The sequence below is a fragment of the Talpa occidentalis genome, unplaced genomic scaffold, assembly GCF_014898055.3.
Source record: "Talpa occidentalis isolate TD23 unplaced genomic scaffold, MPIMG_talOcc4v2.1 talOcc4.17, whole genome shotgun sequence".
In the NCBI taxonomy this organism is placed as follows: domain Eukaryota; kingdom Metazoa; phylum Chordata; class Mammalia; order Eulipotyphla; family Talpidae; genus Talpa; species Talpa occidentalis.
The window spans coordinates 46402138-46427308 of NW_023601754.1; the positions used below are offsets into that span (position 1 = coordinate 46402138).

Sequence of the window (25171 nt, forward strand, 5' to 3'; positions counted from 1 at the left end):
TCCTTATTGGGGAGCAGATTTGAGGAGTGGCCCCTTCCTGACTCTGCATCCTCCACTCCTTTATTTTCAGTTTCATCTGCGATCAAATAGGAACAGCCCCAAAGGATGTAGCTCAGCTGGCCCTAGAGCAGGTGTCCCAGTGTTACAGGGCAGGGCGAGGGGCAGCCCAAATCCCTGCAAACCTGCCTATTCTAAATGGGTTCTGCCGCCCGCCGCATCAACACAAAACATGTGAGACTTTAATGGGAAGGAACTTTAAATACTACTAGGAAACAATACAGGAAAGACAAAGAATCTAGTTTCCAAATGAAGCACCCAAAGTGACCCGTCCCCTCGTGGGTAAAAGTCCATCCAAATGGGATCGGCCCAGAGCAAGGCCCCAAAGCCTGCCCCAAGTCTAAAGCATCTTCCAGTGGGGACCCACAGAAAAGGGCCAGAAACCACCAGACAAGCCTGGAAGGAAAGGAGCAAAATCAACATCAAGGTAAAAGCTGCCATGGTCCCCTCCCCACGGGTCTCACCCACATCTGTGTCACCCCGTCCATGACCAAAAGACAAGCGCAGTTTCTTCACGTGTCTCTCGGCTCCATGCGCCTCCTCCAGGTCTCCTTCTTCTCTCCATCCTACTTTCTTCCTTCCTCAGTCTCCTCTGCAGCTTCTTCTCTCCCTGCTCAGCTCCACCCTCCCTTGGGTGGGGCAGGAACCTGGAACCTCCCCATTTCCTGGGGACCACCCTGTTACACCAGGACCCATACATCTAATCACTGGTGGAAGTTCTCAAGTGCATCGCACAAGAAGTGCACAGTGACAAGGAGCTGCAGAGGTGCGGCCCCAGGACCCAGGAATCCAGTCACTGGCCACCTTCATACACCAGGAGGCCCAGCTTCAGCCCCCAACCCCCTCCTCTCCTGGGATCCGCACCCACAATCCTTGCTCCTTCACACCCAGGGTCCAGGGTCCCCTCACTCAACTCAGGATTCCGAACTCCAGGCCGTCCCCTCTCCTGGGATCCTGAAACCCTCCTCAGGGAGCCATTTTCCTCTCTCCCCTAGATGCCCCCTGTCTACTCGTTGACCCCTTGCTTTTCATGTCAGCCTGGCCTGGGTCCCTTTACGTCGGGGATGAGGGGGCTAGCGGGGTCTCCACACTCTGCTAGACACTCTCCCCCCATCGCGGCTCTCCTCTTTCCTGCAGGATGACAGAAATGGACAAAGTCTGCACAGCTTCCTTCTTTTTCCATGTGGCAGGACAAATGTTTTCAGACGGCATCACCTGGGGCCGGGTTGCCGTCCTTTTCTGCTACACCAGCAAATGACCCACGCTCAGGGATCCTGCCCTGGAGCCGCGCACCCACACAGGTAACCTCTGAAATCCCTAACTGCAGGAGCAAAGTTCACAAGGGCATCACAGGGGCCACTGATAGGGCGTGGTCCTGGGCGGTGGGAGGGTTGGAGGCCTTATTTAGCAGCAGCTTCTAAAGCGGAAGTGCTGATTGGCCAGTCAAGCCAGGGAGCAGCTGCCTGGAAAAGCAAGGGCTCACAGTTTTGAAGGGCAGAGTCACTGGAGAGAGCAGCAGTCATGAGCCGGTTCCCCAGAGGTGAGCCTGGAGGCACATGGGAGTGAGGAGGGCGACCCCCCGGGACATAACCCCTGCCAGCACCCCCCCCCACACACACACCCAACTTCCCCCCCCGCCCCCGCAGAACCCCAGGCTGGGGCACCGCCAGCCTCGAGCCCCTCCTTCCCCAGGGGGTACCCAGGTCTCTGACATCCACACCCGGTCTCTGACATCCACACCCGATCTCTTCCTGTGGGGTGCTCTCGGACCCCTCAAGAACCTGGAGACCCCTAAATCCAGACCCCCGGGCAGGCCCAGGCTTGTTGCGGGCACCACTTCCTGCCTCGGCTCTGCGGTGAGGGGCGGCTCTCCTCTCTGCCCCTCAGGCCAGAGGTCTGCACCCCTTCAGTGTTGTCCCAGCCCCCTCACCCGGAAGAGTGCAGGACACTGGCTGGGCCTCCCTGCCTCTTTCTCCGTCAGGGACGCAGTTGTCCGGTCCCCGGTCACTTTATCTCTGAGGTCCCCGAAGTCCAGTGCGCCCCCCCCCCCCCAGCATTGGCCTACCTTGGGGACCATGAGCGGCTCCCCACCCCCATGACCCCCCAGGATCCAGAGTCCAGACACCCCTCCCCTCCTTTCTCCTGCAGGGTCCACAGCTCTGAGCAGATCATGGAGACAGGGGCCCATTTGCTTCGGGGGTGAGTTTGAGGTTTCATTATTGGGGAGTGGATTTGAGGAGTGGCCCCTTTTGACTCTGATCCTCCACTCCATGTACTTTTCAGTTTCATCTGTGATCAAATAGGACCAGCCGCAAAGGATATAGATGAGCTGGGTCCAGAGCCGGTGTCCCAGGCCCCATACATCAAAGAACTGGGGAAAGTTCTCAAGCGCAAGGCACAAGAAATGGACAAGGACGAGGAGCTGCAGAGGTGCGGCCCCAGGACCCAGGACTCCAGTCACTGGCCACCTTCATACACCAGGAGGCCCAGCTTCAGCCCCAACCCCTCCTCTCCTACGATCCACACCCACAATCCTTGCTCCTTCACACCCCAGGGTCCAGGGTCCCCTCACTCAACTCAGGCCGTCCCCTCCCTTGGGATCCTGAAACCCTCCTCAGGGAGCCAATTTCCCCTCTCCCCTAGATGTCCCCTGTCTGCACGTTGACCCCTTGCTTTTCATGTCAGCCTGACCTGGGCCTGGTTTACCTTATCTTAGGGGTGGGGGGGCTAACGGGGTCTCCACACTCTGCTAGATGCTCTCTCCCCATCACGGCTCTCCTCTTTCCTGCAGGATGATACATACGGACAGAGTCTTCACTGCTGGGGAAGTTTTCGAAGTGGCATGCGAAATATTTTCAGACGGCTACACCTGGGGCGGGATTGTTGCCTTTATCTGGTTCATCAGCAAACTGGTGCTCAAGGTGGGCAGATGCAGGGTGGGGGCCCAGGGAGGCACCCACAGAACATTGAGACCTGGGAGTCCTGACCGTACCCCTGGGGCAGCCCTGTATCCACAGAGGGAATTGACAGAGACAGCTGTGGCTCCTGGTCTGCTCCTTCCTTCGCTTATTCATTCAACACGCATGGGCCCACCAACACTGCAAAGCAGGCTGGGTCCTGCTCTCCTGCAGCCCACGTGTTGTACGTGTGGTCAGGAAAGACTTCTAAGAGGAGGTGACATTAGGCCAAAGCCGGGAGGACAATAAAGATGCAGTGATATAGAAGGGTCAGGTGGGCAGAGGCGTCTGGCAGAGGACATAGCAAGTGCCAATGTCCTGAGGCAGCGCCAGGTCTGTGCTGAAGGCAGTAAGATGGGTGAGGGCTGGGGGCAGAGTGTGGGACCCCTGAAGGACCTTAGCTTTCCTCACAGGGACACAGGAGGATTGTCTCCTGTCTCTGCCTCTAAAAATGAGAATGAGGTGACAGGTTTTTCATTTGAAGATTATTCTCACATATGCAGCCAAGTGCTCGTTGTCCAGCCCACTGTTGTGGCTGTGAGACTGTTCACTCTGGAATCCTGGTAGCTTTTCTCTGGAGACGCTCACAGTGGAAGAAGGGATGCCCAGCACATTGTTTGGCAGCTATAGGTGGGAAAGGGACTGTGGGGCACAGGGGCAAAAGCTGGGACCCTAGTGGGGGGCACCCAGAACGGACCCAGGAACGATGAGGGGCCGGGACAGAGGTGGGAGCGGGGGTGGGAGGAAGTGGCTTTCAGGATGTGTTTGTAATATGGAGGCGATGGGGCCTGAATGTTGGAGGTGGGGGCAGCATTCAGTGCTGGGGGCTCATGTGGATCTGGGGAGAAGCAGCCCCATAGAGGGTGGAAGGGGGCGTCCAGGGAGTTGGAGAGCAGGTCACGGCAACTGGGCGTGTTGAGTCTTAGCTGGCAGGTAAGTCAGACAAGGCCTATTGAGGCAGAATAACCAACATGCACAAAGGTCCTGAGGCAGAAAGGAGTTTCGTGTGAATGAAGATTGGAAAAAGGAGTAAAAGATTTTTTTTTAACTTATTTATACATGCACTGGGTACAGTCAGAAGCGCGGGAGGGTGAGAGAATTCACCAGAGCCAGAAAGGGGAACAGAACAGGCAGACTGATGAAGTACACTGCTGAGGGGAGCAGGAGGCGGCAGGAAAGGTCTGCGTACCATGTGGGAATCTTGCCGGTGACTGGGGATCAAACCTGAGCTGCAGAGGCTGTGGGTAGCTTCGCAGCCCAGCGCTCAACCACTGCGCCACCAGGGAGTTCCATATTTCTTTTTTATTGCCACCCCTTCTTCCTGTTGCTTTCCCCTGCACCAAGTCACTCAAACTTTACAGGGAGACCCCCTCCACCAGGGAGGATCCTAATTTCCGCTTCTAAGGACACTATAATCTTACTTGATTAGGGTTCACCTTTTTAAACTTAATTTCCTCCTTAAAATCCCCTTATCAGGGTCCTTCCTGGTGACACAAGGTGTTAAGTCTCAGCGCTATGAAGCTATTGGCAGCCACTGCAGTATCAGTTCGATCCCCAGCCAGGGAGCTACCCACATGGCGCAGCAGACCTCCCCTGTGTCCCCGCTGCTCCCCGCAGCAGTGTATTCCAGTCAATCTGCCTGTTCTGCTCCTACTCTGTCTCCGGTGAATCCTCTATCCCGCTCACCTCTCACCTACACCCCAGCTCTTGTATGCATAAATAAATAAAAATAAATCTTTTTTTGAAAGAAGACTTCTTACTTGAAAGAGGGTCAGCCTTTTTGTTCCATTTAACTGATTTGGATAAGGCCACATTTACCAATTTAAATGTTAAAATAATCTCATCCAAATATGCCCTCACGAAACCCCCTTAATAATGTTAGCCCCGATATCTCACTACCACGCAGCCCTGGCCCTTTGACACATGAATGAACTGTCAGCCTCCCTGGCACTGTGGTGTTTAGTGTCAGTAGTCTTGGGCTGCTGCAGGACAGAAGGAAACCTCTGTCTTCTTTAAGCCACTGTTCTATTAGCCTTTGCCAGAACAGCTCCACTGGCCTGACATAATTTCCTCTCCGATGAAGAGGCAGAGTTGAGTTTCATTTTCCTTGAAATTGCGTCATCTCATAACTGTTTTGTAGTGCTTGCAACACAGCAGAAAAACACCGCACACATCTGGTCAGGAAGACAATGCCGTTTCTTCCTGCGGCCTGATGCACTTTTTTTTTTAAAATAAGATTTATTTTTGTTTGCATACAAGAACTGGGGTATAGGCCAGAGTGTTGGGAGGGGTGAGAGGATTCACCAGAGCGGGGAACAGAACAGGCAGACTGATGAAATACGCTGCTGAGGGGAGCAGCGGGCGGCAGGTGAGGTCTGCGCTCCATGTGGGACCCTCGCTGGCTGCCGGGATCCAAAGGCACTGCAGAGGCTGCGGGCAGCCTGGCAGCCCTGGGCTCAACCTCTGTGCCACCAGGGGAGACCTTAGAGCACTTTGCCAAAACACACATTCACTCACTCCCTAAAACCAAAAGCAGATATTTTAACCACACTGGCTGAATGGCAGGTTTCTGTAGCTTCCCCCAGACTATTTTCTCATGACTTGTTTCTTATCTTTTCCTGCTTACAAGGAGCCACAGTGAACCCCACCCAGGAAAGTGCGTGTCTTCTGTGCACAGGGCCGTGGATTTACTCTGTGCGCCCCCAGATCATCACCACAGGCTCCAGCACAGTGGGGACACCCCGGCAGCCCTTCTTGGGGTCCACAGTTCCCCACGCTGCCCATCCAGCCCCGGGGATTGTGCGGCTTTTTGAACTTCACACCCTGTTTTGTTCACACAGACCCGGGATTCCGGCGTCTGACACGCGCGGCCTCAGGGAAGCCCTTGCTGGGCCGCGGGGGGCTCTGAGGGGCTCGGGGCTCCTGCCCTGGAGACGGCGCCCCCAACTGTGACCTCTGGAAAAGCTGCCTACAGGAGCAAAGTTCTCAAGGTCAGCGCAGGCCTCAGGCAGGGCGGGGTGCTGGGCGGCTGCCAGGGGGCGCCTGGAGCAGCTTCTAAAGCGAAGCTGACTGGCCGGTCAAGCCAGGGGAGCAGCGGCCGGAAAAGCCAGAGCTCAGAGTCCCGGAGGGGATCTGCTGCTCAGGGGCGGCCTCGCCGGGGTCAGCGGAGAGAGCGGCCGTCATGGACCGGTCCCGGCTGCAGCGCAGAGGCGGAGGTGAGGCGGGAGGCAGACGGGCGGGAGGAGGGCGATTGTGGGGACCCCGCTCCCCGACGCCCCAACCCCTCATCCGTACCCCATCCCCCACCCCACCCCCAATCCCCTCACCGCCCACCCTCACGCCTGCCAGACTCGGGGCGCAAGATCTCCGAGCACTCCTGTCAGAACCTCCCAGATCTGGCACCACCAGCCTCCAGCCCCTCCTTCCCCGGGGGTCCCCCCACTCTGACTTCCGCACCTGATCTCTTCCTGTGGGGAGACCCCACCCGCACCTGGAGACCCTGAATCCAGACCCCCTGACAGGCCCACTTCCTGCCTCTGGCTCTGTTAGGAGGGGCGGCTCTCCTCTCTGCCCCTCAGGCCAGAGGTCTGCACCCCTTAAATGTTGCCCAGTCCCCTCCCCCGGAAGAGTGCGGGACCCAGGCTGGGCCTCCCTGCCTCCTTCTCCATCAGGGACTTAGTGTCCTGTCCCCGGCGACTTTATCTCCCAGGCCCCCAGTGTCCAAGGCCAGCGTTGCCCTCCCCGGGGGACCATGAGCCGGCTCCGCTCCCTCCCTCCCATGAACCCCTAGGACTCCAGAGTCCAGACAACTCTCCCCTCCTCTCTCCTCTAGGGCTCGCCATCTCTGAGCCCATCATGAAGACAGCGGCCCTTTTGCTACGAGGGTGAGTTTGAGGTCTGATTATTGGGGAGCGGATTTGAGGAGTGGCCCCTTCCTGACTCTGCATCCTCCACTCCCTTTACTTTTCAGTTTCATCTGCGATGAAATAGGATCAAAAGCAGAGAGTGTAGCTGAGCTGGCCCGAGAGCAGGTGTCCCAGGACCCACACATCCAACTACTGGTGGTAGTTCTCAGGCTCATCGCACAAAAAATGGGCAAGGACGAGGAGCTGCAGAGGTGCGGCCCCAGGACCCAGGAATCCAGTCACTGGCCACCTTCATACACCAGGAGGCCCAGCCTCAGCCCCCAACACCCCCCTCTCCTGCGATCCACACCCACAAGCCTTGCTCCTTCACACCCCAGGGTCCAGGGTCCCATCACTCAACTTGGGAGTCTGAACTCCAGGAGGTCCCCTCCCCTGGGATCCTGAAACCCCCCTCAGGAAGCCATTTTCCTGTCTCCCCTAGATGTTTCCCTCTTGTGCCCTGGCTGCACGTTGGCCTCTTGCTTTTCATTTCGCCCTGGCCTGGGTCCCTTCACCTCGGGGAGGAGGTGGCTGCAGGGGCTCCACACTCTGCGAGACACTCGCTCCTCCTCAGGACGCGCTTTTTTCCTGCAGGTCAGTCACAGCATTGGACGGAGTCCACACAGCTGCCAACTTTTTCCAGGTGGCAGGACAGATCTTTTCAAACGGCATCGCCTGGGGCCTGGTGGCTGTCCTTTTCCGCTTGGCCAGCAAACTGGTGCTCCAGGTGGGCAGCTGCAGGGTGGGGAGCCCAGGGAGGCGCCCACAGAACCCCGAGACCTGGGAGTCCTGATCTTAACCCTGGGGCAGCCCCGTGTCCACAGTTCAGGGGTCTGCTCAGAGGTGAGAGCCCGAGAGGAGAGAGGAGGCGAGAGGTGTCTGGACAGAGGCAGCTGTGGCAGCTGGTCTGCTCCTTCCTTCGCCTGCTCATTCAGCATGTGTGCCCTGGGCCTGCCCTGCGCCTGCGCGGCACTCAGCCCCGACAAAGCTGCGAGGTCCCTGCTCTCCTTCAGCCCATGTGAAGTGTCGAGTGCTGAGACTCGTGAGCCAAGAGACGTGTTGTCACGTGGTCAGGACAGCCTTTTTTTTTTTTTTAAAGCAAGTTACTTTATTTATTTATTTATTTATTTTTAATAGAGGCATGTTTTTATTTATTTGTTTGTTTGTTTGTTTGTTTGCTTGTTTTATACAAGCACTGGGCACAGTCAGAAGCGCGGGAGGGTGAGAGAATTCACCAGAGCCAGAGCGGGGAGCAGAGCAGGCAGAAGGACCGAAGGACACCGCTGAGGGGAGCAGCGGGCGGCAGGAGAGGTCTGCGCGCCATGTGGGACCCTCCTCCGGTGGCCGGGGAGCAGCCGGGGATCGAACCGGTGCTGCAGAGGCTGCGGGCAGCTTCGCAACCCAGCGCTCAACCGCTGCGCCACCGGGGAGGCCCAGGAAAGACTTTTAAGAGGAGGTGACATTAAGCCAAAGCCGGGAGGACAATAAAGACGCAGTGATATAGAAGGGTCGGGTGGGCAGAGGCGTCTGGCAGAGGACACAGCAGGTGCCAATGTCCTGAGGCAGCGCCAGGTCTGTGCTGAAGGCAGTGAGACGGGTGAGGGCTGAGGGCAGAGTGTGGGACCCCTGAGGGACCTTAGCTTTCCTCACAGGGACACAGGAGGATTGTCTCCTGCCTCTGCCTCTAAAAATGAGAATGAGGTGACTGGTTTTTCATTTGAAGATTATTCTCACATATGCAGCCAAGTGCTCGTTGTGCAGCCCACTGTTGTGGCTGTGAGACTGTTCACTCTGGAATCCTGGTAGCTTTTCTCTGGAGACGCTCACAGTGGAAGAAGGATTATCACAGAACATTGTTTGGCAACTATAGGTGGGAAAGGGACTGCGGGGCGCAGGGGCAAAAGCTGGGAGGCTGGTGACGGGGCACCCAGAATGGACCCAGCGAACAATGAGGGGCCGGGACTCAGGTGGGAGCAGGGCTAAGGGGAAGTAGCTTGCTTGTTGCTTGCTTGCTTTCTCCCCCCCCCCTCCCTTTCTTCCTTTCTTTCCATTCTTCATACAAGAACCTAGGTACAGGCCAGAGGTGTGGGGGGTGTGAGATGAGTCACCAGAGACAGAGCAGGGAACAGAACAGGCAGATCCACTGAAATCCACTGCTGAGGGGAGCAGCGGGGAGACAGGAGAGGTCTGCTGCACCATGTTGGTAGCTCTCTGGCCGGGGATCGAACTCGTGCTTCAGTGACTGCGGAGAGCTTCATAGGTTGCATCTTAACCCCTTGTGCCACCTGGGAAGCCTGGAAATAACTTTCCTGATGTGTTTGTAAGATTGAGCTGATGGGGCTTGAATGTTGGAGGTGGGGTCAGATTGAGTGATCGGGGGCTCCATGTGGATCTGGGGAGAAGCAGCCACATAGAGGATGAGAAAGGAGAGGTTCGGGAAATTGGAGAGCAGGTCATGGCAACGGGGGTTGCACCAATGTGTGCAAAGGTCCTGAGGCAGAAAAGTTTAGTGGGAATGAAGACTGGAAAAAGGAAACTTGGATTGATCATATCAGAACTTCGATGCAGGGCCTTGGCCAACCATGCCTTTAGTTTGGATCCCAGGGGAGGATGGGAGGTTCCCGAGAGGGCAGTTGACAGGGATGAGATCCAAGTTATGAGTGGAAAAGAATCACAGGAGGTCAGGGGGGAGCAGAGCCTTGAGAAAGGAGGCTTGGGGGCACAGTCCCCTGGCAGTAGGAGCTCACCCCCTGCTCCCACGGCATCATTGTAGGCCCTGAATGACGACAAGCCAGAGCAGATCGAGCTCATCATGGACTGGACACTGCACTTCATTCAAGTGCGACTGCTGGCCTGGATCCAGGCACAGGGTGGCTGGGTGAGGCCCTTCACCACCCCTCCCCCACTCCGCTGGGACCTGGGGGTCTTCCTGTACCCGCCACAGTGCTGCTCCCCTCCACATTCTCTGGTCATCAAATGTGTTCTAAAAGCATTGCCTCACATGTCTGATCAACTCAATTCATCTGGTCTCGACCCCTCATCTCCTGGTGACCTGTGACCTCCCAGGAACCTCTGACCTGACTGATACTTTCTACCCTCCCTTGGGCCTCCAGTTCCTTTGGAACCCCTCACATCTGATACTCCTTGGCCCTCACTCTCTAGTCCCCATTATCTTAGGCCCTGATCCCTGCTGTGGCCTTGACTTCTCCCTGACACCTCCCCCACCCTGTCCCCATAGCTGGCCTGGGGGCTGCCCTAGCTGAGTGCTGATGAGAGATGTCTGTGTCCCAGGATGACATCCTCTAGAAACATGGAGAGACACTCAAGTGGACAGCAGTGGCAATGGCCATCGGGACCGGACTGCTTGCCTTAGCCGGACTCGGGCGAACTTAGGCTGAGGCCCCAGCTGCCTTCATCTCTGTCTTCTCAGCATGAATATGGCATGTTTCCATGAAGGCTGAGGCTAGAGGCCCATCCTTCCTTTTGTATTGCCACCCCTTCTGCCTGTTGCTTCCCTCTACTCCAAATCATTCAAGCTTCGCAGGGAGAACCCCAACTCTCATTTTCTTACTTTTGGAATGATTGGGGGGGTTGGGGTGATCTGGGGTAATAAAACTTTCAGGCCACACTTCCTGTCTGTGTCATTCGGCTCACTCCCTGGTTGGTTCCATCTCTTTACTGGGGGCGCCCGGGGCTCCCTGAGGGTCAGTGATGAGCTGGGTCCAGGCTGCCCTCCAGGGGCCCACAGTCCCGACAGCACCTCCGTGGCACCCTAGGCTGTGGGGCTGGAGGCAGCGCTGGCCAGCTCTGTGCCCTCCAAGGAGGGCTTCATAGGTTGCGTCTTAACCCCTTTAGCCACCAGGGAAGCCCTGAAAAGGTTTATTTTTTATTTTTTATTTTTTATTGGTTTTTTAAAAAGATTTATTTATTTACACAAGAACCGGGACACAAGCCAGACTCGCGGGAGGGTGAGAGGACTCACCAGAGACAGAGCGGGGAGCAGAACAGGCAGACTGATGAAATACACTGCTGAGAGGAGCAGCAGGCGCCACAGGAGAGGTCTGCTGCGCCATGTGGGACCCTCGCCCTTCAGCCGGGAGAGAACTGGTGCTGCAGAGGCTGCGGACAGCTTCACAGCACTGTGCTCAACCGCCTGCACCACCAGAGGAGGCCCTGAAAAGGTTTTATTTTTAAGATTTATTCATTTATGCATACAAGAACTGGGGTGCAAGTCACAAGTGTAGGGTGTGAGAGGATTCACCAGAGACAGAGTGGGGAGCGGAACAGGCAGATCTGCTGAAACACACTGCTGAGCAGAGCAGTGGGGAGACAGGAGAGGTCTGCTGTGCCATGTGGTCACCTTCCTGGCCGGGGATTGAAATGGTTCTGCAGTGGCAGCAGATAGCTTCACAGTGCTGACACTGAGCCCCTTGTGCTACCAGGGAGGATCCTCATTTCCTCTTCTAAGGACACTATAATCTTACTTGATGAGGGTCCACCTTGTTTTAACTTAATTACCACTTTACAATCCCCATATTTGGGGTCCTCCCTGGTGACACAAGGGGTGAAGTCTCAGCACTATGAAGCTATTGGCAGCCACTGCAGCATAAGTTTGATCCCCTGCCAGGGAGCTACCCACATGGTGCAGCAGACCTCTCCCTTCTCACCCGCTGCTCCACTTCGGTCCGTCTGCCTGTTCTGTTTCCTACTCTGTATAAAAATAAATAAATCTTTTGGGCCTCCCCGGTGGCGCAGCGGTTGAGCGCTGGGTTGCGAATCTGCCCGCGGCTGCGGCGCCGGTTCGATCCCCGGCTGCTCCCCGGCCACGGGAGGAGGGTCCCACATGGCGCGCAGACCTCTCCTGTCTCACCTGCTGCTCCACCCAGCAGTGTACTTCGGTCCGTCTCAGGGCTCCTGCCCTGGAGACGGTGCGCCCCACCTGTGACCTCTGGAAATGCTGCTGCAGGCGCTGAAGTTCTCTAGAGCATCCCACAGGCCACAGACAGGGGGGTTGCTGGGCGGCTGTCGAAGCTGATTGGTCGGTCAGGCGAGGGGAGCAGTGGCCAGAAAAGCTAGAGCTCAAAGTCCCGGAGGGGATCTGCTGCTGGGGGGGGGGGGGGGGGGCCTCGCCAGGGTCAGCTGAGAGAGCGGCGGTCATGGACGGGTCCGGGCTGCAGTGCAGAGGCGGAGGTGAGGCTGGAGGGAGACGGGCGGGAGGAGGGGAGCCCCGGGACGTCCCACCTAGAGCACCGGCCACGAGATCTCCAAATGCTCCGGGCAGAACCTCCGGATCCGGTGCCACCAGCCTCCAGCCCCTCCATCCCTGGGGCTCCCGGCTCGCTTACTTCTGCACCCCGATGACTTCCTGCGGGGGGCGCTCAGACCCCCGCAAGCACCTGGAGGCCCCTGAATCCAGACCCCCAGACAGGCCCACTGCCTGCCTCTGGCCCTGGGGGGAGGGGCGGCTCTCCTCTCTGCCCCTCAGGCCAGAGGTCTGCACCCCTTATGTGTTGCCCAGTCTTCTCCCAACATGCCCCCCTCCCAAGAGTGTGGGACACAGGCCGGGCCCCCCCGCCTCTTCTCCATCAGGACTCAGTTGTCCTGTCCCGGGTCACTTTATCTCCCAGGGCCCCAGAAGTCCAGTGCCCCCCGCAGGGTTGGCCTTCCTTGGGGACCATGAGCAGCTCCACACCCCCATGACCCCACCCCCCGGACTCCAGAGTCCAGACACCTCTCCCCTCTTTCCTCCTGCAGGGCCCACCAGCTATGAGCAGATCATGGTGACAGCGGCCATTTTGCTTCCACGGTGAGTTGGAGAGGTTTTGTTATTGGGGAGCAGATTTGAGGAGTGGCCCCTTTCTGACTCTGCATCCTCCACTCCTTTTCTTTCAGGTTCATCTGCGATCAAATAGGAGCAGCCGCAATAGGAGCAGCCGCAAAGGATGTAGCTCAGCTGGCCCTAGAGCAGGTGACCCAGGGCCCATACATCAAAGAACTGCTGGAAGTTGTCAAGCGCATCGCACAACAGGTGGACAATGACAAGGAGCTGCAGAGGTGCGGCCCCAAGACCCAGGAATCCAGTCACTGGTCACCTCCATACACCAGGAGGCCCAGCTTCAGCCCCAACCCCTCCTCTCCTGCGATCCACACCCACAAGCCTTGCTCCTTCACACCCCAGGGTCCAGGGTCCCATCACTCAACTCAGAAGTCCGAACTCCAGGCCGTCCCCTCTCCTGGGATCCTGAGACCCTCCTTGGGAGGTCATTTTCCTCTCTCCCCTAGATGTCTCCTGTCTGCTCGTTGACCCCTTGCTTTTAGTTTCAGCCTGACCTGGGTCGCTTTACGTCGGGGATGAGGGGGCTAGCGGGGTCTCCACACTCTGCTAGACACTCTCCCCCCATCACAGCTTTCCTCTTTCCTGCAGGTTTTTAGAAACTCTCAGAGGCTTCAGTTCTGGCGAATTTTCTCAAGTGGCACGCCAAATATTTTTAGACGGCATCACCTGGGGCAAAATTGTCACCCTTTTCTGCTTTGCCAGCAAACTGGTACTCAAGGTGGGCAGCTGCAGGGTAGGGAGTCCAGGGAGGTGTCCACAAAACCCTGAGGCCTAGGAGTGCTGACCGTACCCCTGTGGCAGCCCTGCATCCACAGAGGGAATTGACAGAGACAGCTGTGGCTGCTGGTCTGCTCCTTCCTTCGCCTATTCGTTCAACACACATGGGCCCACTATCACTGCAAAGCAGGCTGGGTCCTGCTCTCCAGCAGCCCACGTGTTACACCAGGTCAGGAAAGACTTCTAAGAGGAGGTGACATTAGGCCAAAGCCGGGAGGACAATAAAGACACAGCGATATAGAAGGGCCGGGTGGGCAGAGGCGTCTGGCAGAGGACACAGCAAGTGCCAATGTCCTGAGGCAGCGCCAGGTCTGTGCTGAAGGCAGTGAGACGGGTGAGGGCTGAGGGCAGAGTGTGGGACCCCTGAAGGACCTTAGCTTTCCTCACAGGGACACAGGAGGATTGTCTCCTGTCTCTGCCTCTAAAAATGAGAATGAGGTGACTGATTTTTCATTTGAAGATTATTCTCACATATGTAGCCAAGTGCTCGTTGTCCAGCCCACTGTTGTGGCTGTGAGACTGTTCACTCTGGAATCCTGGTAGCTTTTCTCTGGAGACACTCACAGTGGAAGAAGGATTATCACAGAACATTGTTTGGCAACCATAGGTGGGAAAGGGATTGTGGGGCGCAGGGGCAAAAGCTGGGACGCTCATGGGGGACACCCAGAACGGACCCAGGAACGATGAGGGGCCGGGACAGAGGTGGGAGCAGGAGTGGGAGGAAGTGGCTTTCTGGATGTGTTTGTAATATGGAGCTGATGGGGCCTGAATGCTGGAGGTGGGGGCAGCATTCAGTGCTGGGGGCTCGTGTGGATCTGGGGAGAAGCAGCCCCATAGAAGGTGGGAGGGGGCGTCCAGGGAGTTGGAGAGCAGGTCACGGCAACTGGGGGTGTTGAGTCTTAGCTGGCAGGAAAGTCAGACAAGTCCTATTGAGGCAGAATAACCAACATGCGCAAAGGTCCTGAGGCAGAAAGGAGTTTCGTGTGAATGAAGATTGGAAAAAAGATGAGACACCAAAAAGTAAAAGAAAAATTCAGTGTGAACAAGGAGAACTTCCATATGGCCTGTGCAGCCCATGCCTTGGTTTGGATCCCAGGGGTACCTGGGAAGATAGGAGGGTTCCAAGCAGGGCAGTTGCCAGTGATGAGATCCAAGTTATGAGTGGGAAGAACCACAGGGGGTCGGGGGGAGGCAGAGGTTTGAGAAAGGGGCCTGGGGAGTCACCTGGCAGTAGGAGCTCAGTCCTTACTCCCACCTCATCGCCGTAGGCCCTGTGCACGGACATGCGGGAGCTGATCACCAGCATCGTTGGCTGGACGCTGGACTTCATTCGAAAGCCACTGCTGCCCTGGATCCAGGATCATGGTGGCTGGGTGAGGCCCTTAACCGCCCCCCGCACTCCGCTGGGACCTGGGGATCTTCCTGAACCCACCACAGAGCTGCTCCCTTTCTCATTTTCTGATAATCACATGTGGTCTATAATGTGTTTCCTCACGTGTCCCTTCAACTGAGTGGATCTGGTCACTGACCCTTCCTGCTGGTGACCTCTGACCTCCCAGTTACCCTTGACCTAACTAGTACTTTTTACCCTCCTTGGGGTCTCCAGGTCCTCTAGAATTACTCAAATCTGTGATAATCCTTAACCCTCACTGCCTAGTCCTGACTCCCCTGTCTTCTCTCCCCGCCCTCTCCCTGTGAGCGGGCCTTGGGGCTGCCCTGGCTGGGTGCTCACAGGAGATGTCTGTGTCCCCAGGGCGGCCTCCTCTCACAACACAGTAATAAAATCAAGTGGCTCGCAGTGGCAGTGGCTGTGGCCATCATCGGGACTGAGTGTTTGCCTTATTCAGAGTCCGGACCATCTCAGGCTGAGGCCCCAGCTGCCTTGATCTCTGTCTTTTCAGCATCAATGTGACATTTTTCCACCAAGGTGATGATGGGGGACCATTTTTCTTTTCTTTTTTTTTAAAAGATTTTTTTTTTTAACTTATATATACAAGCACTGGGTACAGTCAGAAGCGCGGGAGGGTGAGAGGATTCACCAGATCCAGAGCAGGGAATAGAATAGGCAGACTGACAAGGTACACTGCTGAGGGGAGCAGCAGGCGGCAGGAGAGGTCTGCGCACCATGTGGGACCCTTGCCGGTGACTGGGGATCAAACCTGAGCTGCAGAGGCTGTGGGTAGCTTTGCAGCCCAGCACTCAATCGCTGCGCCACCAGGGAGTTCCATATTTCTTTTTTATTGCCACCCCTTCCCCCTGTTGCTTTCCCCTGCACCAAGTCACTCAAACTTTACAGGGAGACCCCCTCCACCAGGGAGGATCCTAATTTCCGCTTCTAAGGACACTATAATCTTACTTGATCTGGGTCCCCCTTTTTTAACTTAATTACCTCCATAAAATCCCCATGTCAGGGTCCTCCCTGGTGACACAAGGTGTTAAGTCTCAGTGCTCTGAAGCTATTGGCAGCCACTGCAGTATCAGTTCAATCCCCTGCCAGGGAGCTACCCACATGGCGCAGCAGACCTCCCCTGTGTCCCCGCTGCCCCCCTCAGCAGTGTATTCCAGTCAGTCCGCCTGTTCTGCTCCTACTCTGTCTCCGGTGAATCCTCTATCCCGCTCACCTCTCACCTACACCCCAGCTCTTGTATGCATAAATAAATAAAAATAAATCTTTTTTTGAAAGAAGACTTCTTACTTGAAAGAGGGTCAGCCTTTTTGTTCCATTTAACTGATTTGGATAAGGCCACATTTACCAATTTAAATGTTAAAATAATCTCATCCAAATATGCCCTCACGAAACCCCCTTAATAATGTTAGCCCCGATATCTCACTATCACGCAGCCCTGGCCCTTTGACACATGAATGAACTGTCAGCCTCCCTGGCACTGTGGTGTTTAGTGTCAGTAGTCTTGGGCTGCTGCAGGACAGAAGGAAACCTCTGTCTTCTTTAAGCCACTGTTCTATTAGCCTTTGCCAGAACAGCTCCACTGGCCTGACATAATTTCCTCTCCGATGAAGAGGCAGAGTTGAGTTTCATTTTCCTTGAAATTGCGTCATCTCATAACTGTTTTGTAGTGCTTGCAACACAGCAGAAAAACACCGCACACATCTGGTCAGGAAGGGCAATGCAGTTTCTTCCTGCTGCCTGATGCACTCTTTTTTTTTTTTTTTTTTAATAAGATTTATTTATGTATGCATACAAGAACTGGGGTATAGACCAGAGTGTTGGGAGGGGGTGAGAGGATTCATCAGAGACAGAGTGGGGAGCAGAACAGACAGATCTCTTGAGATACACTGCTGAGGGGAGCAGCAGGGAGACAAGAGGTCTGCTGCGCCATGTGGTTCAGCTCTCTGGCTGGGAATCGAACGGGTGCTGCAGTGGCTGCGGACAGCTTCATAGTGCTGAGACTTAACGTCTTGCACCACCAGGAAGGCCAGATACACTCTAGACCCTTCAGTCACCACGCAAGAACTTCAGATGCAATGAAGTCACTCTACTAATCCACACAAAGAAACCGCATGGAAAGCCCGGAGGTCCCATGAAAGTGGAGAGGCTCCTGGTCAGGGGGCAACTGCTTCAGCCTCTCCGGTGCTCCAACCCCACTTATGAGCTGATGGGAATCACTGAGTGGCCCCAGGCTGGGCTACCTGGCTGCGCCACAGGTCCATGCACAGTAACACAATGGTTGTTGTTATTTTCAACTGACGTGTCACACAACAGCTAAGCTGAACAGCTGGTCTCATAACTACCAACATGAGAGATGGATTCATTTTTCACACCCCCAGGCAGAATGGGAAACCCCCAATTCTTCCTATTGTCCTTCACCCAAGAAACCTTCCTAGGTCAGCGTTCAGGGCCCTCTGTCCCTTGGAAGGTCTTAGCTGATGTCCTCAACGTCACTTAATTCCCACATTCACGGCCCCTTCTCTGTTTACAAAGGTTCTTTCTCTTCCAGCTTGGTAATTGGTATCTATTTTTTTTTTCCCCTCAGAAAAGATTCATGCCGCAGACCAGCACAGCAGTAGACGCTGAGGCCGTCTCAGGGTTGAGAGACTCTGCAGGGTGGTCAGGGATTCGGCTAAAGAAATGACAAACAGACACACTTCAAGGGAGAGTGTAAATCTGAGTGCAACTTTATTTGAGTCAGTGGTCAGTATATATATGTTTTCTAAAAGCATAGAAACAGTGAACATCAACGCAATCAGCTTGCTCATAGGTTTAGCTTATCATTGACAGGGCAGTGATTTATGTCCAAAATACATCTGGACCTAGCCGTATTCCTAAGTAGACAGGCTATTAACTCTTTATATTCTTGTTCTATATAATTATATTCTTGTTGTACTTACTACTACTACTACTACTACCTACTCATGTTTACTCATAATTAATTGTCATGGGTGAATTTACATTATAATGCAGTTAATATCAAAGGTACTAAAGTCAAGCACATAACAGAAAGATTATTAAACCAACAATTTTATTATAACACAGTGTTTAGTAATGTTTCATTTGCGTTAGCCTAATTATTAAATTACATGTTTTTTTTTAATTAGCAATCAATAACCAGAAAAAAGAAAGATTTTAGAGAGACAGTTGTAGCAGAATAAAGTTTGTGGGCCTTGAGAAAGCGAGATAAGGTTCCAGGTGGTCAGCATTTCTTTTAATCATCTTTGTGGCGGCTTCTGGTGGTCGTTATCTCTTGGCAGGCATTCGGCTTCTCTGCATCTTAGGGAGTTTGCTGTTCTCCCCCTGCGGGCATGGTTCCTTGCCCACGCCGGACCTCAGGGACCATGGCAACAGCCATTAGCCCTGAGGGTCACTGCAGGGGGAGGTGCAGCAGATTCAACTTTATCTTATAAAGGAATTCAACATAAAACAGTATTTGCAGTACTGTATGCAACTGATGCTCTCTCTCTATATATATACATATATTTATTTATATACATACATCCATATATCTAGTCATTTTCTAGAGCACTTTGCTAAAACACGCATTCACTCACTCCCTAAAACTAAAAGCAGATATTTTAACATACTGGCTGAATGACAGGTTTCTGCAGCATCCCCCAGACTGTTTTCTCATGACTTGTTTCTTATCTTTTCCTGCTTACAAGGAGCCACAGTGAACCCCACCCAGGAAAGTGCGTGTCTTCTGTGCACAGGGCCATGGATTTACTCTGTGCGCCCCCAGATCATCACCACAAGCTCCAGCACAGTGGGGACACCCCGGCAGCCCTTCTTGGGGTCCACAGTTCCCCGCGCTGCCCATCGAGCCCCGGGGATTGTGCGGCTTTTTGAACTTCACACCCTGTTTTGTTCACACAGACCCGGGATTCCGGCGTCTGACACGCGCGGCCTCAGGGAAGCCCTTGCTGGGCCGCGGGGGGCTCTGACGGGCGCTCGGGATCCTGCCCTGGAGACGGCGCCCCCACCTGTGACTCTGGAAACGCCGCCCGCCCGCAGGCACGAAGTTCTCAAGGTCCGCGCAGGCCGCAGGCGGGGCGGGGTGCGGGGCGGCTGCCAGGGGGCGCCTGGAGCAGCTTCTAAAGCGAAGCTGATCGGCCGGTCAGGCGAGGGGAGCAGCGGCCGGAAAAGCGAGAGCTCGGAGTCCCGGAGGGGACCTGCCGCCCGGGGGGGCCTCGCCGGGGTCAGCGGAGAGAGCAGCCGTCATGGACCGGTCCCGGCTGCAGCGCAGAGGCGGAGGTGAGGCGGGAGGCAGACGGGCGGGAGGAGGGCGATTGTGGGGACCCCGCTCCCCGACGCCCCAACCCCTCATCCCCTACCCCCATCCCCCACCCCAGCCCCACCCCCCACTCCCCACCCCCAATCCCCCACCCCCCACCCTCACCCCTGCCAGACTCAGGGCACAACATCTCCGAGCACTCCTGGCAGAACCTCCCGGATCTGGCGCCGCCAGTCTCCAGCCCCTCCTTCCCCGGGGCTCCCCCCCTGACTTCCGCACTGATCACTTCCTGCGGGGAGACCCCCCGCCAGCACCTGGAGGCCCCTGAATCCAGACCCCCCCCACACACAGGCCACTTCCTGCCTCTGGCTCTGTTAGGAGGGGCGGCTCTCCTCTCTGCCCCTCAGGCCAGAGGTCTGCACCCCTTAAGTGTTGCCCAGTCCCCTCCCCGGAAGAGTGCAGGACCCAGGCTGGGCCTCCCTGCCTCCTTCTCCATCAGGGACTCAGTTGTCCTGTCCCGGGTCACTTTATCTCCCAGGCCCCCAGTGTCCAAGGCCAGCGTTGCCCTCCCCGGGGGACCATGAGCCGGCTCCGCTCCCTCCCTCCCATGAACCCCTAGGACTCCAGAGTCCAGACAACTCTCCCCTCCTCTCTCCTCTAGGGCTCGCCATCTCTGAGCCCATCATGAGGACAGCGGCCCTTTTGCTACGAGCGTGAGTTTGAGGTCTGATTATTGGGGAGCGGATTTGAGGAGTGGCCCCTTCCTGACTCTGCATCCTCCACTCCCTTTACTTTTCAGTTTCATCTGCGATGAAATAGGATCAAAAGCAGAGAGTGTAGCTGAGCTGGCCCGAGAGCAGGAGTCCCAGGGCCCATACATCAAACTACTGCTGGAAGTTCTCAAGCGCAAGGCACAAGAAATGTGCAAGGACGAGGAGCTGCAGAGGTGCGGCCCCAGGACCCAGGAATCCAGTCACTGGTCACCTTCATACACCAGGAGGCCCAGCCTCAGCCCCCAACCCCCTCCTCTCCTGTGATCCACACCCACAAGCCTTGCTCCTTCACACCCCAGGGTCCAGGGTCCCATCACTCAACTTGGGAGTCTGAACTCCAGGAGGTCCCCTCCCCTGGGATCCTGAAACCCCCCTCAGGAAGCCATTTTCCTGTCTCCCCTAGATGTTTCCCTCTTGACTGGCTGCACGTTGGCCTCTTGCTTTTCATTTCAGCCTGGCCTGGGTCCCTTCACCTCGGGGAGGAGGTGGCTGAGAGACACTCGCTCCTCCTCAGGACGCTCTTCTTTCCTGCAGGTTAATCACAGCATTGGACGGAGTCTGCACAGCTGCCGCCTTTTTCCCTGTGGCAGGACAGATCTATTCAAACGGCATCGCCTGGGGCCTGGTGGCTGTCCTTTTCCGCTTGGCCAGCAAACTGGTGCTCCAGGTGGGCAGCTGCAGGGTGGGGAGCCCAGGGAGGCGCCCACAGAACCCTGAGACCTGGGAGTCCTGATCTTAACCCTGGGGCAGCCCCGTGTCCACAGTTCAGGGGTCTGCTCAGAGGTGAAAGCTGAGAGGAGAGAGGAGGTGAGAGGTGTCTGGACAGAGGCAGCTGTGGCAGCTGGTCTGCTCCTTCCTTCGCCTGCTCATTCAGCATGTGTGCCCTGGGCCTGCCCTGCGCCTGCGCGGCACTCAGCCCCGACAAAGCTGCGAGGTCCCTGCTCTCCTTCAGCCCATGTGAAGTGTCGAGTGCTGAGACTCGTGAGCCAAGAGACGTGTTGTCACGTGGTCAGGAAAGACTTCTAAGAGGAGGTGACATTAAGCCAAAGCCGGGAGGACAATAAAGACGCAGTGATATAGAAGGGTCGGGTGGGCAGAGGCGTCTGGCAGAGGACACAGCAAGTGCCAATGTCCTGAGGCAGCGCCAGGTCTGTGCTGAAGGCAGTGAGACGGGTGAGGGCTGAGGGCAGAGTGTGGGACCCCTGAAGGACCTTAGCTTTCCTCACAGGGACACAGGAGGATTGTCTCCTGTCTCTGCCTCTAAAAATGAGAATGAGGTGACTGATTTTTCATTTGAAGATTATTCTGACATAGGCAGCCAAGTGCTCGTTGTGCAGCCCACTGTTGTGGCTGTGAGACTGTTCACTCTGGAATCCTGGTAGCTTTTCTCTGGAGACGCTCACAGTGGAAGAAGGGACGCCCAGCACATTGTTTGGCAACTATAGGTGGGAAAGGGACTGTGGGGCTCAGGGGCAAAAGCTGGGAGGCTGGTGACGGGGCACCCAGAATGGACCCAGCGAACAATGAGGAGCCAGGACTCAGGTGGGAACAGGGCTAAGGGGAAGTAGCTTGCTTGCTTGCTTGCTTGCTTTATCTCTTTCTCTCTCACTCTCTCTCTCTCTGTCTTCCTTTATTCCTTTCTTTCTTTCTTTCCATTCTTCATGCAAGAACCTGGGTACAGGCCAGAGGTGTGTGGGGGTGAGATGACTCACCAGAGACAGAGCAGGGAACAGAACAGGCAGATCCACTGAAATCGACTGCTGAGGGGAGCAGAGGGGAGACAGGAGAGGTCTGCCGCACCATGTAGGTAGCTCCCTGGCCTGGGATCAAACTGAGTGCTTCAGTGACTGCGGAGAGCTTCATAGGTTGCGTCTTAACCCCTTGCGCCACCTGGGAGGCCTGGAAGTAACTTTCTTGATATGTTTGTAAGGTTGAGCTGATGGGGCCTGAATGTTGGAAATGGGGTCAGATTGAGTGATCGGGGGCTCTATGTGGATCTGGGGAGAAGCAGCCACATAGAGGATGAGAAGGGAGAGGTTCGGGAAATTGGAGAGCAGGTCATGGCAACGGGGGTTGCACCAATGTGTGCAAAGGTCCTGAGGCAGAAAAGTTCAGTGGGAATGGGGACTGCAAAAAGGAAACTTGGATTGATCAACTCAGAACTTCGATGCAGGGCCTTGGCCAACCCATGCCTTTAGTTTGGATCCCAGGGGAGGATGGGAGGTTCCCGAGAGGGCAGTTGACAGGGATGAGATCCAAGTTATGAGTGGAAAAGAATCCCAGGAGGTCAGGGGGGAAGCAGAGCCTTGAGAAAGGAGGCTTGGGGGCACAGTCCCCTGGCAGTAGGAGCTCACCCCCTGCTCCCACCTCGTCATTGTAGGCCCTGAACTACGACAAGCCAGAGCCGATCGAGCTCATCATGGACTGGACACTGCACTCCTTCAAGTGCGACTGCTGCCCTGGATCCAGGAACAGGGTGGCTGGGTGAGGCCCTTCACCACCCCTCCCCTACTCCGCTGGGACCTGGGGGTCTTCCTGAACCCACCACAGTGCTGCTCCCCTCTGCATTCTCTGGTCATCAAATGTGTTCTAAAAGCATTTCCTCACATGTCTCATCAACTCCATTGATCTGGTCTCGACCCCTCATCTCCTGGTGACCTGTGACCTCCCAGGAACCTCTGACCTGACTGATACTTTCTACCCTCCCTTGGACCTCCAGTTCCTTTGGAACCCCTCACATCTGATACTCCTTGGCCCTCACTCTCTCCTCCCCATTATCTTAGGCCCTGATCCCTGCTGTGCCCTTGTCCATGAAGCCTCCCCCACCCCTGTCCCCATGAGCCGGCCTGGGGGCTGCCCTAGCTGAGTGCTGATGAGAGCTGTCTGTGTCCCCAGGATGGCCTCCTCTCGAAACATGGAGAGACACTCAAGTGGATGACAGTGGCATCGGCCATCGGGACCGGACTGCTTGCCTTAGCCGGACTCCGGCGAACTTAGGCTGAGGCCCCAGCTGCCTTCATCTCTGTCTTTTCAGCATGAATATGGCATGTTTCCTTGAAGGCTGAGGCTAGAGGACCATCCTTCCTCTTGTATTGCCACCCCTTCTGCCTGTTGCTTCCCTCTGTGCTGGGGACCAGCACAGCAGTAGACGATGAGGCCACCTCAGGGTTGAGAGTAGCGTGCAGGGTGGTCAGGGCGTCGGCGAAAGAAATGACACACAGACACACTTCAAGAGTGAAAATCTGAGTGTAATTTTCTCTAAATTTGTGACCAGTATATATATGTTTTCCAAAAGCACAGGAATGAATATCAAGGAAATTAGCTTGCTCATGGGCTCAGTCTGTCACCATCAGGGAGGTGATCTACATAACAAGCAATGACCATTATAGAAGAAAGAAGGAAGTTTAGAAAGACAAATAAGGGATTAAAGTTTGTAGTTCTAGGAAGAGGGATAAGATTTTTAGCATTCTTGTAGTGGTTCTTCGTGGTCGTTATCTTTTGATAAGCTTCTGCCTTTTCAGGGAACTTCGCTGAACTTCCTCTGCTTCAGGCTGTTCTTCGCTTCAGGCTGTTCTCCCGCCGCGCTGGTTGCCCAGCCAGATCTAAGGACCGTGGCGAAAGCCATTCCTAAAGATCACTGCGGCGGGACCTCTGTTCCAAATCATTCAAGCTTCGCAGGGAGAACCCCCAACTCTCATTTTTCTTACTTTTGGAATGATTGGGGGATTGGGGTGATCTGGGGTAATAAAACTTCAGGCCACACTTCCTGTCTGTGTCATTCAGCTCACTCCCTGGTTGGTTCCATCTCTTTACTGGGGGTGCCCCGTGCGCCCTGAGGGTCAGTGATGAGCTGGGTCCAGGCTGCCCTCCAGGTGCCCACAGTCCCAACAGCACCTCCATGGCACCCTAGACTGTGGGGCTGGAGGCAGCGCTGGCCAGCTCTGTGCCCTCCAAGTGTTATAGGACAGGGAGAGGGGCAGCCCAAACCCCGCAAACCTGCCTATTCTAAATGGGTTCTGCCATCCGCCGCATCAACACAAAACATAGGAGACTTTAATGGGAAGGAACTTTAATAAAACTAGGAAACAATACAGGTAAGGCAAAGAGTCTAGTTTCTAAATGAAGCACCCAAAGTTACCCATCCCCTCGTGGGTAAAAGTCCATCCATATGGGATCGGCCCAGAACAAGGCCCCAAAGCCTGCTACAAGTCTAAAGCATCTTCCAGTGGGGACCCACAGCAAAGGGTCACAAACAACCAGACAAGCCCGGAAGGAAAAGAGCAAAATCAACATCAAGATAAAAGCTGCCATTGTCCCCTCCCCACGGGTCTCACCCACATCTGTGTCACCCAGTCCACGACCAAAAGACAAGCGCAGTTTCTTCACGTGTCTCTAGGCTCCATGCGCCTCCTCCAGGTCTCCTGGCTCCATCCTGCTTCCTTCCTTCCTCAGTCTCTTCTGCAGCTTCTCCTCTTCCTGCTCAGCTCCACCCTCCCTTGGGTGGGGCAGGGAACCTCCCCCTTTCCTGGGGACCACCCTGTTGCAATCCCCCCTTTTAATTTTTATTCCACCATATTTATAGTGGCACAATCTCAGGGTGTAGTCTTAGGAGACAGTATTTTTTTCAGGGTTACAATGTGTGTAAGAGAAGCAACAATTAGTCAGCAGCATTGTCCATGAATGTCCAGTATGACAGTTTCATTACTTAAAAATAGTCCATTATCCAAGCCAAAAGAAAAAAAAAATATGGAGAATTGGCTAAAACAAGATAGCAAATATATCAAAATTACAGGGAAAAAAATGTTAAAATGGTTCAACTGATGTAAAACACAAATTTTTTCAACCTTGATCCCAAACTTTTAACAGCATAGCAAAAGTTTGCAAACTAAATCTACTTTTAAACCATTTTTCCTATTTTTGCATAAAATCACAGGGCAGAAAATAACTAACAGCAATTTTTAGCTGGCTTTGTTGAAATACTCCACACAGGATAAGAGCGAACCGGTGGCATCCAGTCGATGTATGCTTCAGGTATAAAGTTGGTCTCATCAGACTCCACCTGGGCTTTCCTCTTCTCGAGGGTACCAGGGCATTTTCGTTGGCCGGGTTGTCCAGTCCTTGGGTGGCAGGGAACCTCCCCCTTTCCTGGGGACCACCCTGTTGCAATAGGAGGGCTTCATAG

The 25171-nt window shown here is 55.1% G+C and overlaps 3 protein-coding genes and 1 long non-coding RNA gene across 5 annotated transcripts; all 4 read left to right on the top strand.

The window, feature by feature from the left end:
- Positions 1-6073: 6073 nt before the first annotated feature.
- LOC119249553 (apoptosis regulator BAX-like) lies at positions 6074-10606 on the top strand. 2 transcript variants are annotated; one of them, XM_037516954.2, is made up of 6 exons: positions 6074-6229; positions 6847-6898; positions 6985-7131; positions 7514-7646; positions 9693-9797; positions 10158-10204. In XM_037516954.2, exons 1-6 carry the CDS (start codon positions 6196-6198, stop codon positions 10176-10178), a joined length of 492 nt encoding a protein of 163 aa, XP_037372851.1. In that variant the 5' UTR covers positions 6074-6195; the 3' UTR covers positions 10179-10204. The 2 variants fall into 2 exon arrangements, with proteins under 2 accessions (XP_037372851.1, XP_037372853.1); XM_037516956.2 differs by lacking the exon at positions 10158-10204 and adding an exon at positions 10211-10606 and having other exon boundaries at positions 6075-6229.
- Positions 10607-10819: 213 nt separating this feature from the next.
- Positions 10820-12843, top strand: LOC129146095 (uncharacterized). The gene is made up of 3 exons (XR_008552561.1): positions 10820-11100; positions 12674-12725; positions 12812-12843. It is a non-coding gene; the product is annotated as an uncharacterized LOC129146095 (long non-coding RNA).
- Positions 12844-12845: 2 nt separating this feature from the next.
- Positions 12846-18043, top strand: LOC119249549 (apoptosis regulator BAX-like; the record flags this gene model as incomplete). The annotated part of the gene is made up of 5 exons (XM_054697516.1): positions 12846-12973; positions 13344-13473; positions 14801-14905; positions 15286-15459; positions 17525-18043. Coding segments are annotated over 4 exons (522 nt in total), but the record flags the coding sequence as incomplete, so codon positions are not given.
- A 1118-nt stretch (positions 18044-19161) lies between these two features.
- LOC119249552 (apoptosis regulator BAX-like) lies at positions 19162-23904 on the top strand. Its single transcript, XM_037516953.2, has 6 exons — positions 19162-19236; positions 19878-19929; positions 20016-20162; positions 20524-20656; positions 22370-22473; positions 22885-23904. Exons 1-6 carry the CDS (start codon positions 19203-19205, stop codon positions 22925-22927), a joined length of 513 nt encoding a protein of 170 aa, XP_037372850.1. The 5' UTR covers positions 19162-19202; the 3' UTR covers positions 22928-23904.
- The last annotated feature ends 1267 nt before the right edge of the window (positions 23905-25171 follow it).